General features: G+C 37.2%; 1 protein-coding gene across 1 annotated transcript in view; it reads left to right on the forward strand.

Moving 5' to 3' along the window:
- LOC145691573 (uncharacterized) overlaps positions 1–12,978 on the forward strand; it is a 97,721-nt gene that overhangs the window by 63,080 nt on the left and 21,663 nt on the right. The window contains exons 3-4 of the mRNA XM_081766982.1: positions 3,898–3,963; positions 7,617–7,658. Coding sequence (XP_081623108.1) covers positions 3,898–3,963; positions 7,617–7,658 — 108 coding nt within the window. The remainder of the gene's footprint in view (positions 1–3,897; positions 3,964–7,616; positions 7,659–12,978) is intronic.

A 12,978-nucleotide genomic window follows, 5' to 3' on the forward strand; every position in this document is an offset into this window, starting at 1 on the left:
TGTGGAAAAATAAAGGTACGTCTGATCTTGAATGTCACATGCTATTTTTTGGTCTTGCATCCCCATCTCTGTCCACAGTCGCCTGAGGAAACTTATTTTCAGACTTCTCGTATCAATAACGTGTCAATTAACATTGAAATCAGAAAGATAGACTTCAATTATTTCCGATTGAAATATAAAGATTAAAGTGTACCTGGGAACAGTTTCTCATTGTCTTATTACTTTGCCTCCAATACCTATCGGTAAACAGACAAAGAAACGGACAGGCGTAGTCTTTGTTCATATAGTTGTGGAGGAGATTGGTTTGATCAAGAACATACTCATACGAGAGGTCCACAGGGTCCAGACCTCCCAGAAAACTCCCGTAACTCGATATACAGTTGTACACTTTCTTAATAATCATATATTTGTTTAGCTGATAAATGATTGATGTACGTGTAACACACACACAAACACACATACACACACACACACACACACAAAAAGATTTGGTCTTACACTTCCTTTTCTTATAAGAACAGTATAGTTCTATCATTATTTCTGAGAATATAGGTGGCAGTACTGTAAAATAACTTACCGTCTTTATGGGTGTACAATAACACCAATTCAAGACCACATAAGCATGTCCTTTCCCCAAACCTTGAACTGGTCTCAACAAAAAATTCTGGTTGCGTTCCTAACTTTGTTCATAGTGTCTATTGATGCACAGTGTGATTGTTGTTGTATGTTCTGTCTTCTTAATGAATAGATTGAGAAACGCAATGAAAACACGATTGAGAAACAGTGAACAGCATGGCTATCGAATTCTCGCAAACAACATACCAGCGGCTGTCAAACGATATACCATAAGATATAAGAGCAAGTTCTGTTCTAACAAGGGGAAAGCAGATTTTGGTTAATGACCTACATGACCATCTTTCGTGAGGTAGTAATACAAATTTAAAGTGTTAATATTACAAACTGGGAGACTGCAATAGACAGACATAGCGGAGAAAAAGCGTCTTAAAGTTTCCGACTCGCCGTATATATGGTACGACGCACAAAGGTACCAAGTGATGGCGAGGCAGAGTGAGGAGCATCTACAGCTTACGTGCAAATGGTCCTGGGTTCGACTTCTGCTCGAGTCAACTTTCTTTTGTTTTTTGCTTTAACCAATGAAGTAGCCATTTGTAACTACAAGTAAAATATTAATTCACCATATGTTTATAATGCATAAAACAATAGAAATGTTCAAATCCGTTGTAAAATCTTTCAATGTTCCATGTTAGCTAGCAACAAAATGTAACTTATTCCGTAAATATATTGATATTACAAGTAATATTATTGTTACCACAGTCGTTATGTAAAAATGTTCTTGACGCTTCATGTCTATATCTGTGGACAGTGTGAATTACAAGGGGGGTGAGGGGCATATCCCCTTTGGTAATACTGAATGTATGCTATAACTAAACGACTACATGCTATAACACTGTGGTAACAATAATATAACTCGTGATATCAATATATTTATGGAATAGGTTTTGTTGTTAGTTAACATGGAACACTGAAAGGTTTTATAGCTAATTTGAACATTTCTATTCTTTTATGCATTATAAACATATGGTGAATTAATATTTTACTTGTACCTACAAATGACAACTTTTAGGTAAAACAAATAAAGAGATTCACTTGAGTGAAAATCAAACTCGAGACCCTTTGCAGTGAGTCGTAGATGCTCTCACTTGATACCTTAACGCGTCGTATCATATATGCGGCAAGTCGGAAACTTTAAGATGCTTTTCTTGGCTATTTCTGACTATTTCGCTCTTCCAGTTTGTAATATTAACACTAAATATGCACTACTGCCTCGCGAAAGATAGCCCCGAAGTTCATTTACCAAAGTCTGCTTTCTCCTTGTAAGTGTGAGGCCCATAAAGTATTAAGTCTCTGTATGCAATGGGAACTTTCATTTTGTTTTTATGGTATTGGAAGGTTATTTTTTTCTAAAAGTCTATAGCATTTTTCTTTCCTCATTTAAATGAATTCCCTCCTCAAAACACTTTGCGCATGACTGTTCGAAATATTCACATCGGAGACTGTACCTTAAAATACTGTTTGATTTTTTCTTTACTGACTGTGTTATCTTATAAATGTACGGAAAGTGAGAAAAATATGTTGACTATGGACTCCCCGTAGAATCTTAGATTCCCCCCCCCCTTGAAATCGAGAAGACTGGATAAAACGCTGCCGTTCAACACTTAGGTTACATGAGACGTGGAGCTAGTACTTAATGTGGAATCCGAAAAATATGAACTTTCATCGGGAATCGAATCCGAGTCTCCCACGTGGAAGTAGCGTACACTAACCATACATCCACTAGTGAGTCACGTAAGTACAAATACATGCTTTTATATATGCAAGGTTATGGCATATATGGCAACTGTTTTCTTTTTTTTTTCAGAGTTTACATGTAAATGTTCTTGTCTAAATTCTTTTAAATGATACGAGGGTGAATTGGAAACTTCGTGGCCTGACCTGCAAAATTATAAAATATAGCGTTGTCTTTTATTTTTCCACGCGATCCGACAGAGACACATTTACTCCACCTCTCGAGTAACGCTTCTATACCACCTTTGAAAGTGACTCCTCGAGCCCTGCAAAATATCTGCGTACAGCACTTTTCACCCAAAAAATCGCTGACTCCCAAAACCTTTTCAGGTTTCTAAACAAGTGAAAGTCAGGTGAATAGGGCGGGTGTGGTGATAGTTGGAACCCATAGGAATGAATTTCTGTCATGGATGCAAGGGAAGTGTGAAAGCGCACATTGTCCTGGTGAAACAACACCTTTCTTTGCAACATTCCTGGCCTTTTAATTCTGATATCCTCACGCAAACATCGCAGAAAGGTGTAGTAGTATTCAGAATTGACAGTCTTCCCCTTTTCGAAGAAATCAATAAAAATGATGTCTGTAGCATCCCAAAAAATTGATGCCATAACCTTGTTTTCCGACAAAACTTGTTTGGTCTTCTTCCTTTTAGCAGATCCAAGTCGTTTCCATTGCTTCGATTGTTGTTTTGACTCCGGTGTATGAGGTTGTAACCATGTCTCTTCGACAGTCACAATAAACTCCTCCGGAACACTTTCAAACATTTAAAAACAATCACAGGAAAGGGTGAGTTGATTGCGTTTGTGTTCAAATAAAAGCAGCTGAGTACCGATCTCATGAATACCTTAGAAAACCCTAATTTGTTTACGATAATGTCTTGTGCTGGTTCATAGGAAATACCCACGGTCTCAGTTATCTTCTCGGAATTTGATTCTGCGGTCATTCAAAATCAGGTCACAAATTTTATTGACATTTTCTGTAGTGGTCGACGTGGAAGCCCTGCCACTGCGGGGGTCATCTTCAATGCTGTTTCTGCCAGGCTTAAATTCAGCTACCCAGTGTTTCATCATGGAATATGAGGGTATGGAATCTGTTATTGTCTCTACCATGTCCATATGAATTTCCTCTGGTGTTGAGCTCTTTTTATGCAGGTACTTAATGACGGCACAATGCTCGATTTTTTCCTAGTGACAAATTTCCGTCACTTCCGCCGACTTAGTGCCTTATAAGCTCCTTACCTGAAACAATAGGGAAATTAAATTTTACACAGTGACTACCAACGGATATAGTAGCTACTCAGCTAATGTATAAAACATAAAATAATTGCTTCTTTCCGAGTCAGGCCAGGAACTTACCAATCGCGCCTCGTATAATCGACTGAAAACGTTAAAAAAATAACTGTTTTCTATGCTTGGTAGATATTATAATACGGCACTTATGTATTATTCAATTACGCATTTACTTAAAATAATGTTAGCAATTATTATTATTATTATTCTCCATATAATCATTTTGTTCCTAAAATTCTTCAGCACATCTCATGGAACTACTGGAAAAGTTTATAGCTGGAGTTAACCACATTCAAGGCTTACATGAAGGTAATTACGTCAAACATACCATTGTTACGTATTTTTATATAAGGATAGAAATTCAATTCTAATTGTATTTCTGAATTTTGTTGTTCACACTTGTTAAACTGGTTACGCAAACATTGTTCAGAACTAAATTATCAAACACTTGAATATTAGGCGAGACTCACATTCACCAGAAGATAGGACAGCCGAACCAAGGTACACTACTGCAAGCAATTTAACAAAGCCTTGCAGCACAAATTCACTCGAGTACTAGCTAGGCAAAGGCCACTCCATGTTGTAATGAGATACACTGTCTATGTACTCAGAGCTCTCTCCGCATCCTTGCTTGTTTATCTGTGCCTAGGGCAACTCTGGGATAAAAGGTAGTGGCAACGCTGCTGTGCTTCTTTTCTGGCTTTATTGATAAAAGGTTACATCATATCACTTAGATTGATTCAATGTAATAAATCCGCCATGCCTATAATTCAGTGGGGTCACTTGGGTCTTCAGAGGAGGAAATTGTCCCCCTTAGTTTGAGATGTGTATGCATTTCAGGCGTTCACTTCGAAATTTTTGTTGGAAGTGATCCAAGCTTTTGGGAGTCCAACCAATACTACCATCCACTACGTCTATGCAATATCTACTGAACGGGTATTATTCTACACCTGCAAAGTAATTGTAAAATAGTTCCACCTATATTTTCAGAAAAATGATAGGACTAGAATGGTTTTATAAGCGAAATAGTATAGATGAAGTGTAAGATAAAATTTTCATGTAACGTCAATCATTTCCTTGGTTAACAAGTATAGTATAAAGCATACAAGTGTATGTTGAGTTAGAGTTTTGGGAGGTCAGGATCCGGTGCGCCCCTGATACATTTTAAACAATAAAATATAATAACATACTAATGGAAAGCATGGAAATCAACTTAAAACGGAAAATATAATAACATACTAATTGAAAGCATGGAAATCAACTTAAAACGGAAAATATAATAACATACTAATGGAAAGCATGGAAATCAACTTAAAACGGAAAATCTTGCCCCTCCCTCTAGCAAAATCTGCAATATCGCTACTGCTATGATTATCTGCCACATCTGTAGATTCGTCGTACACTGTCAACATCTCCATCTTTGTCAAAGTTTCATAGGGAGCGCCATAGGCGGTTCCAGGACTCATGCTGCATCCATAAAATTTCTTTTATCAGTGGACTAAAGTGATCATTGAAAATGACACAATTGAACTGTAATTATACATAATGATGTTTGTAAAGACGCCAAAAGTTTCGAAATTGAATAAAACTTAGTCTGAAACGAAGGTTGTCTTGGTTTTCTTACAACCAACTCTGGTATCCTCCACTATTTAGGGGAGATTAACGGTAAATTAATGGCATGATTACACTCAAGCATTTGGGACGAATAGACCACATAGCATTGACGAAGACCCTGTTGTATTATGCTGCCGACCGCAAACGTTACTCTCTTATCTTCAGGAAGATATCGTGATCGCATGGACTCATTAATATCGGAGAATGTGATGGATGCTCGAGTACCTCTCTCAGTACAACTGCAGTTGATACTACTCGTCCCGTATGACAGCTCGCTGCACGTACGTGGTGCTCAATGCTGTGTTGCCAGCTTTGAAACACGAAATTATTCACTGCAAGTAAATCTCAGTTTTATAAAATTAAATGACACAAAAGAGAAGTAAAAAGAATGCTCTCAATAACCAGCAGGTCCACTACTCAAGTTGAGATTTGTCTAAAACAATATGCATTTGTTTATATTCAAACTGGCAACGTGTGAAGATGGTGAAAGTTTACCATTACAGAGCGAAGGAAATAAGCCACTATAATTGGCTGAACGTGGTGTTGTCAGAGAAACAGTTCTTCTTGCCTGATTGTTATGACCACGTGCAGGAAGGAAAAAACAGATCAAAGCAACTGTCAGAAAGGACAAATTGTATCAAATGAAGTGTATCAATCTTGCACAGCGTTCCCTGCACGACATAAAATAGCTGTGTTTCCACTACATTTATCTGATTCCGAATTTTGTAGTTATCGAATAAAGTTGACGATTACTAGCTTTTCAAAGACAACTTTTTTTGAAACCTAAAAGTACACATTGTTACAAAAATATGGTTGTCATTTAGTAGCATTGAATTCATCAGTTTCTAATTCAATAATTGCTGAAATTTGAGAATTCTTGTAATTAAGCATGTTCATTCTTTTCATATTGTCTGTATCTATGTGTGAACGGGTAAGTAGGACCACTGAACTACTACAGCAGAATGTAGGATGGCAAGTTCACATCCCGATGATTCAAAATGGTCTATCACAAAACGGAAATTAAGAGCTGGAGTAGAGAGATAGGTTGAGGGTTAGCGTTATTCAGAATTTTGTATTCTTAATTGAAACTTCATTATACAGGTAAACATTTCCAAACATTAATTAGTACGAGGGCTGATTGATAATTAAGTCATGGCAACTTTTTTTCTTGCAAGCAGAAAACGCAAAAAAAATCTAAGATCTACATTTTAAAGTGTGTGGTATGTAAACCTACCTCCGAATATTGCCACCAGGTGGAGTACGTGCGTACAGCGGTAGGTATGAACGGGCTGTTGCCTACGTCCGGTCCTTAAATGACAGTATGGAGGTAACGAATTGGAAACAACGTGTGTGGGCCAAGACAGCATATCACAACAGCAATAATACACGAGAATGTTATACAGAGATATAAATATCAGTGGGTGCTCGTGTCCTGTTCTATCGAACAAATGTGAAGTGGCTGGAGGCCTGCAAACTGGGTACATCGGTAACTGCCGGTTTGTCTCGCAGTGCAAATCCTGTATCCGAGGACAAAGATGTAAAGTCACGATGATAAAACAGTATTTAAGTGAAGACAGAGATTGGACAATGGAAGAATTAGTCCAGCAAAGGTCTCTTGTATTACTTCATAACACTTTTGCGATGCAAGTGTGCCTACTACATAATATTTAGTATTTACAGAGCTACCTTGTGGGTAGTGTATGCATCTTCGGAGAGGGAAACCTGGTTTCGATTTCTGGTGGAAGCTTGTGTGATCCACCAGGCTTATGCGAAGATGGCTTTGCTAATTCCACGTTGCGCTATAGTTCCACGTCTCGTATAGGTTATGTGCTGAACGGAATGTTAAAACTCTAAGCAATCAAGAAACCAATAATATAAAGACTTATCTTGTATTATTTCATTTATGATACAAAACACAAATATATAATGTATGTGTGTAATAATAAAAATGTTAAGCTAAAGTAATCTCAATCTTTTTTTTTTTTCTTGTGGTTGTCTTTTGTAGAAAAATGTGATTGTATTTTCCACTTGTAAGTTTCAAACAATATATTTTTAGATGAGAAAGAAAGTTTGAAAAAAAATAACCATTAAGCAAAAATAATTCTTAAGCTTAACATTATAAATATGTCTCATCTTCATAAATAATTTATTTCGTTAAACACTAATACAGTAATATTGTAAAATATTCATAAATAATTTATTTCGTTAAACGCTAATACAGTAATATTGTAAATTTTTACTAACTTAAAAGTTACTAATGTTTTAAAAATGTAAGCACAGATTAAAATTTAAGTTTTAAGTGAATTAACATTATATATGTTTGTATTTTTATCATTTATTCGGAAAAGGTTTTGAGCTTGGAGAAGATCTCGTGTACGGACATAAGAAAAGTAAGTATTCTACAACAAACTACAATTTAAAAGTTTGAAGTATTTTTAGAGAACAATAGGAAAATTAAACGGTGACCGTTAATATTAAGTACTTTATTTTCGATAGTGTCTGAAGAAGGATGTGTTAGATATCCGAAAGTGTCACATTTATTATTTTAGTAATTTATAATAAAACGTTGTTTTCTTCAGCATTTGTATTTTAGTGTAAGTTATTGAATATAGCAAAGCTAGCATGAATCAGTTAGTTATTCCTTTTCAATGATGACCGTAAAATAAATATTTTTGTCTATAAAAGTGTACATTAACAAACCACTAATAAGGGATAGATAGATAAAATGGAACGGACGGCAAAATAGAACTTTCAGGACTCGTCAAGTTGGTCGGGGTCATGACGTCATTTTTCTCAGGCCATCAAGAGCACAACGCAAAAGTCTTATTTTCTTCTCCCGCAAATACTGTTTGAAAGGTTTCATGGGATCCAAGAACACACAATTGTACAGGATGTTTCAAAACAACCCCGACAACGTTTGGAAAGTGATTCCTGACACCAAGATAAAATAAAAAGTATATACCAACCTTGATACACAAATACTTCCTTTCAGAGTTATAGGCTGCCGAAAACATGAAAAAATGAACTTAAAAGATCCATAGCTTCAACACTGTGGAACCTAACGTAGTCTGGTCAAGATTTCACTTCCGATCTAGTATGTGCCCTATCCAAGTATCCCTGTTTCAGAATCTTGCGGTATTTCCGCAACAATTTTTATAGAGGTAGTTGGTGAGTACTTCAAATTATATGCCCGTAGCCAAACTCCATCTATAAAAATTGTTACGTGAGTACTTTGAAATGATTGATTTTTGATTGGTTTATACTTTTTGTCTTATCTTGATGTAAGGAATCAACTGCCAAACCTTGTCGGTGTTGCTTTGAAACACCCTGTATAAGTATTAGGGTTGTAATTCAAATAAATAATGATTACTAATAAGTAAAGAATAAACAATTATCAAGTCATGTAGGTCAGGTTTAAGGCGAAGACTACTCAACAACGGTTCAGTAAATTTAATCGCTGCTAAACCTGCGGAACATCACACATATTTTGAGAGTTTCCTTGTGAATATATGGTTAGCAAACACTCCTTCCGCACTTTATACCACGGTTCAATTCCCGGAAAGATCACATGTAATTCAGGTTCTACGTAAAACAGTAAATCTAAGTGCTGAAAATGAATTACACATTTGCTTTAGCAACGACCGAAATCAAATACATACTTCAATTTGAATGCACCATCAAAATATTGTCACGTAATTATTTTGTAAGTTAATAAATATTATAAATATAAGTAAAATGAAGGTAGTTTACATCATCATTCCATTGTTTTTTGTACACTGTTAATAATTATGCATGTTAATAGGTGTGTAATCAAACTATTTTGACAGAATCAATTCAGAAATTCAAATTAAATAAATAGCTTAAGTAGAGATTGCAACATCAATTATTTCCCATTTCTTGAATTATTTGTGCTGACTCAACTATTTAAAATTAATTTAAAGAAATGAAAATGAAATCTTTGAGTTTCACGTCCCACGATTATGCCGGTTAGGCTAAAGGAGACGGTGATTATGAGAAATGAATTAAATGGTGGAATAAAGAATGTGGGAGGAAACGGGAGAACCCCGAGAAAACCCACGCACACGGTGTTTGTCCACCACAAAGTTCACTTGGCGGGAGCAGGGTTTGAACCCGGCACCCCATGTAACAGAGGTGAACGCTCTACTACTGAGCTACCACGGTCCCTAATTAATTTAAAGAATTTTGTATGTAAGACATATACAGAATCGTGCAATGCCAAATTTATTTTTTCTGTAATATTTGTATCTCACGTCAGAATTTAAAGAATGCCTTCAAAGATCAGTGGAGATTGAATATATTTCCCAAACCCAGCTTTACGTTCTATGCAATGCGTTGCAATGTGGTATTTCCCCATTATGACTACTTTGAATTCTTGCTTTTAATGTTACGTGTAAATCATTCTGACCCAACATGTCTCACAGATCACCATAGTATGTCCAAGTAGGCTTCACTACAGATTTTGCTGGAGGGGGCCAAGATTATTCAGTTCATATACAGAGGAATTTCACTTTTTATTTTTTAAAAAATGAAGGACTGTTCTTCCCAAATGACGCTCCTGGAAGTCCTATGACACCAGAAGCTTCACCTCTTCTGACGTAATGAGATGCAGTGGATCCAAACTTTAAACTACAATTAATTAGAGTCTTTCGAACTCAGGGAAGGTTGAATCTGGACAAGTTTCATTTGGAAATTTTTCTCGAACAATCTGGTACTAGTGAAATCAGTGATGCCAACCCGCGGCAAAAATACCCGTTTGTGAGATTTTTTGACATTAATTTCTCTAATAGGGATAAGGGAATTTTCGTAGAAATTAACAATATATATGGAAATTTTCATACATTTACTTCGTCGACACCAATAAACCTCTTTATGGGCTGGAAATTAACTAATGAGTTTATAATTATAAATGTATGCTAGTACGGAAGTGATTTATGCAGTGACTTGAGAGACTAAAGTAAACACCATGGAACTTACTAACAATTTTTGTACTTTATAAAAAATACCAAACGAGAAACAAAAATCTTCCAAAACGTCCTACACGAAACTACTAGAGAATGAAACTTATTCGCTACGTTCTATCAAAGATTTCAACACAAATTCGTAACGCAAATACTAATTTCGAACAACAAAATACATATTTTCGATTCTCTCTGTCTGTCTGTCTGTCTCTCTCTCTTAATTACTTATTCATAAACTGTTTGATTCATACATAAAGTATGAATTCCTTCATATGTTGAAGAAAGTGAGTGACATACATTAGATTCACTTTTTATATTTTATAAATTTTGGAAATTTTATAAAATAAGGGAAATTCAAGAGCAAAATGGGAATTTCTGAGTCTCGAGATGGGATTTTATAACGTTTCAGGTTGGCAACACTGAATGAAATGACAAAAGTTACTCATTAAAAACTGAGAATAGTAACTTTTTTTTACATGATTTTGTTTCACTTGCATTAGAGATGCGCACGAGACAAGATTTGTGGCTGTCTCGTCTCGAAAATGTGCTGTAAAAGTGATGTCTCGACTCAAAAAATATATATTTCTCTATTGGAAGAGCCCTGTCTCGACTCGAATTTTGTGAGAAAAACCCTGTCTCGACTCGTCTTGTGCGCATCCGTAACTTGCATTGGTCCAACTGTGTCCTTTGATCTTGACACTTTAATTTAACTCATTTTCAGACCTCATACAATAGTGAAATCTTGTACAGGGACATAAGTCGAAGATAATATAATATTATACCATTACTTTCATAACTTTTCAATATATTTATAGGTTTTTAAAAGTTAAGTCTCTTGTTCGATTTTAAAGTTCGATATAAACATTTTCGTATGCAACTAGTTTTACTGCTGAGTAAAGCGGGACTATCTACTGCACAGGGGGTTAACATTGCGAAGGGCGAACTAAATTTCAGATTTTCACTACTTTTCATAACGCATTAGAAAACAAAATAAATCAATATTAAAAGCATGCTTTCGGTTTTTTTTAATAATAACTAATACAATAAAGCCAATCGTACTAAAACTAAAAAGTAATGTATAATATTTTTCTAAAAAAATATTGTAAAATTCTCCCTTTGAAGGGGTAGGTAGAGCTTGGTAGAGTAGAGTTATATGTCCGGAATCTTTTCCCACTTCCGGTGTTATTATAAAAATTCACTACGAACAGTATTTAGAGAAATACTACATTATAACTTTCTTTAATATGGAGTAGAGAAAAACATGGCCCAACACCCCTGCAGCCTAGGGCAGGATGTCCACAGAGTTCCACAGAAAGCTAGTGGAGCGAATTTTAGGATCCCCAATGCTCCGAAGCAAGCACAGAGGGAGTTAACAGTCACAGAACTCCGAGCAAGCTAAGCGGAAGGAAGGAAAGCCTAGAGTTCCAAAGCAAACTAGAGGCTTGGGTACGCTATCTTCTAGATATCCGAGCAAGCTAAGCTGGAGGAAGGAAAGCTTAGAGCTCGGAAGCAAACTAGAGGCTTCGGCAGGCTATCTCCTAGATCTCCGAGCAAGCTAAGCGAGAGGAAGGAAAGCCTAGAGTTCCGAAGCAAACTAGAGGCTTGTGTTGGGTATCTCCTAGATCTCCGAGCAAGCTAAGCGGGAGGAAGGAAAGCCTAGAGCTCGGAAGCAAACTAGAGGCTTCTATTGGGTATCTCCTAGAACTCCAGAGCAAGCTAAGCGGGAGGAAGGAAAGCTTAGAGCTCGGAAGCAAACTAGAGGCTTCTATTGGGTATCTCCTAGATCTCCGAGCAAGCTAAGTGAGAGGAAGGAAAGCCTAGTGTTCGGAAGCAAACTAGAGGCTTGTATTGGGTATCTCCTAGATCTCCGAGCAAGCTAAGCGGGAGGAAGGAAAGCCTAGAGCTCGGAAGCAAACTAGAGGCTTCTATTGGGTATCTCCTAGAACTCCAGAGCAAGCTAAGCGGGAGGAAGGAAAGCTTAGAGCTCGGAAGCAAACTAGAGGCTTCTATTGGGTATCTCCTAGAACTCCAGAGCAAGCTAAGCGGGAGGAAGGAAAGCTTAGAGCTCGGAAGCAAACTAGAGGCTTCTATTGGGTATCTCCTAGAACTCCAGAGCAAGCTAAGCGGGAGGAAGGAAAGCTTAGAGCTCGGAAGCAAACTAGAGGCTTCGGCAGGCTATCTCCTAGATCTCCGAGCAAGCTAAGCGAGAGGAAGGAAAGCCTAGAGTTCGGAAGCAAACTAGAGGCTTCTATTGGGTATCTCCTAGAACTCCAGAGCAAGCTAAGCGGGAGGAAGGAAAGCTTAGAGCTCGGAAGCAAACTAGAGGCTTCTATTGGGTATCTCCTAGAACTCCAGAGCAAGCTAAGCGGGAGGAAGGAAAGCTTAGAGCTCGGAAGCAAACTAGAGGCTTCTATTGGGTATCTCCTAGAACTCCAGAGCAAGCTAAGCGGGAGGAAGGAAAGCTTAGAGCTCGGAAGCAAACTAGAGGCTTCGGCAGGCTATCTCCTAGATCTCCGAGCAAGCTAAGCGAGAGGAAGGAAAGCCTAGAGTTCGGAAGCAAACTAGAGGCTTCTATTGGGTATCTCCTAGAACTCCAGAGCAAGCTAAGCGGGAGGAAGGAAAGCTTAGAGCTCGGAAGCAAACTAGAGGCTTCTATTGGGTATCTCCTAGAACTCCAGAGCAAGCTAAGCGAGAGGAAGGAAAGCCTAGAGTTCGGAAGCAAACTAGAGGC

This window comes from Thermobia domestica, chromosome 8 (assembly GCF_964235325.1).
Source record: "Thermobia domestica chromosome 8, izTheDome1.hap1.1, whole genome shotgun sequence".
NCBI lineage: Eukaryota > Metazoa > Arthropoda > Insecta > Zygentoma > Lepismatidae > Thermobia > Thermobia domestica.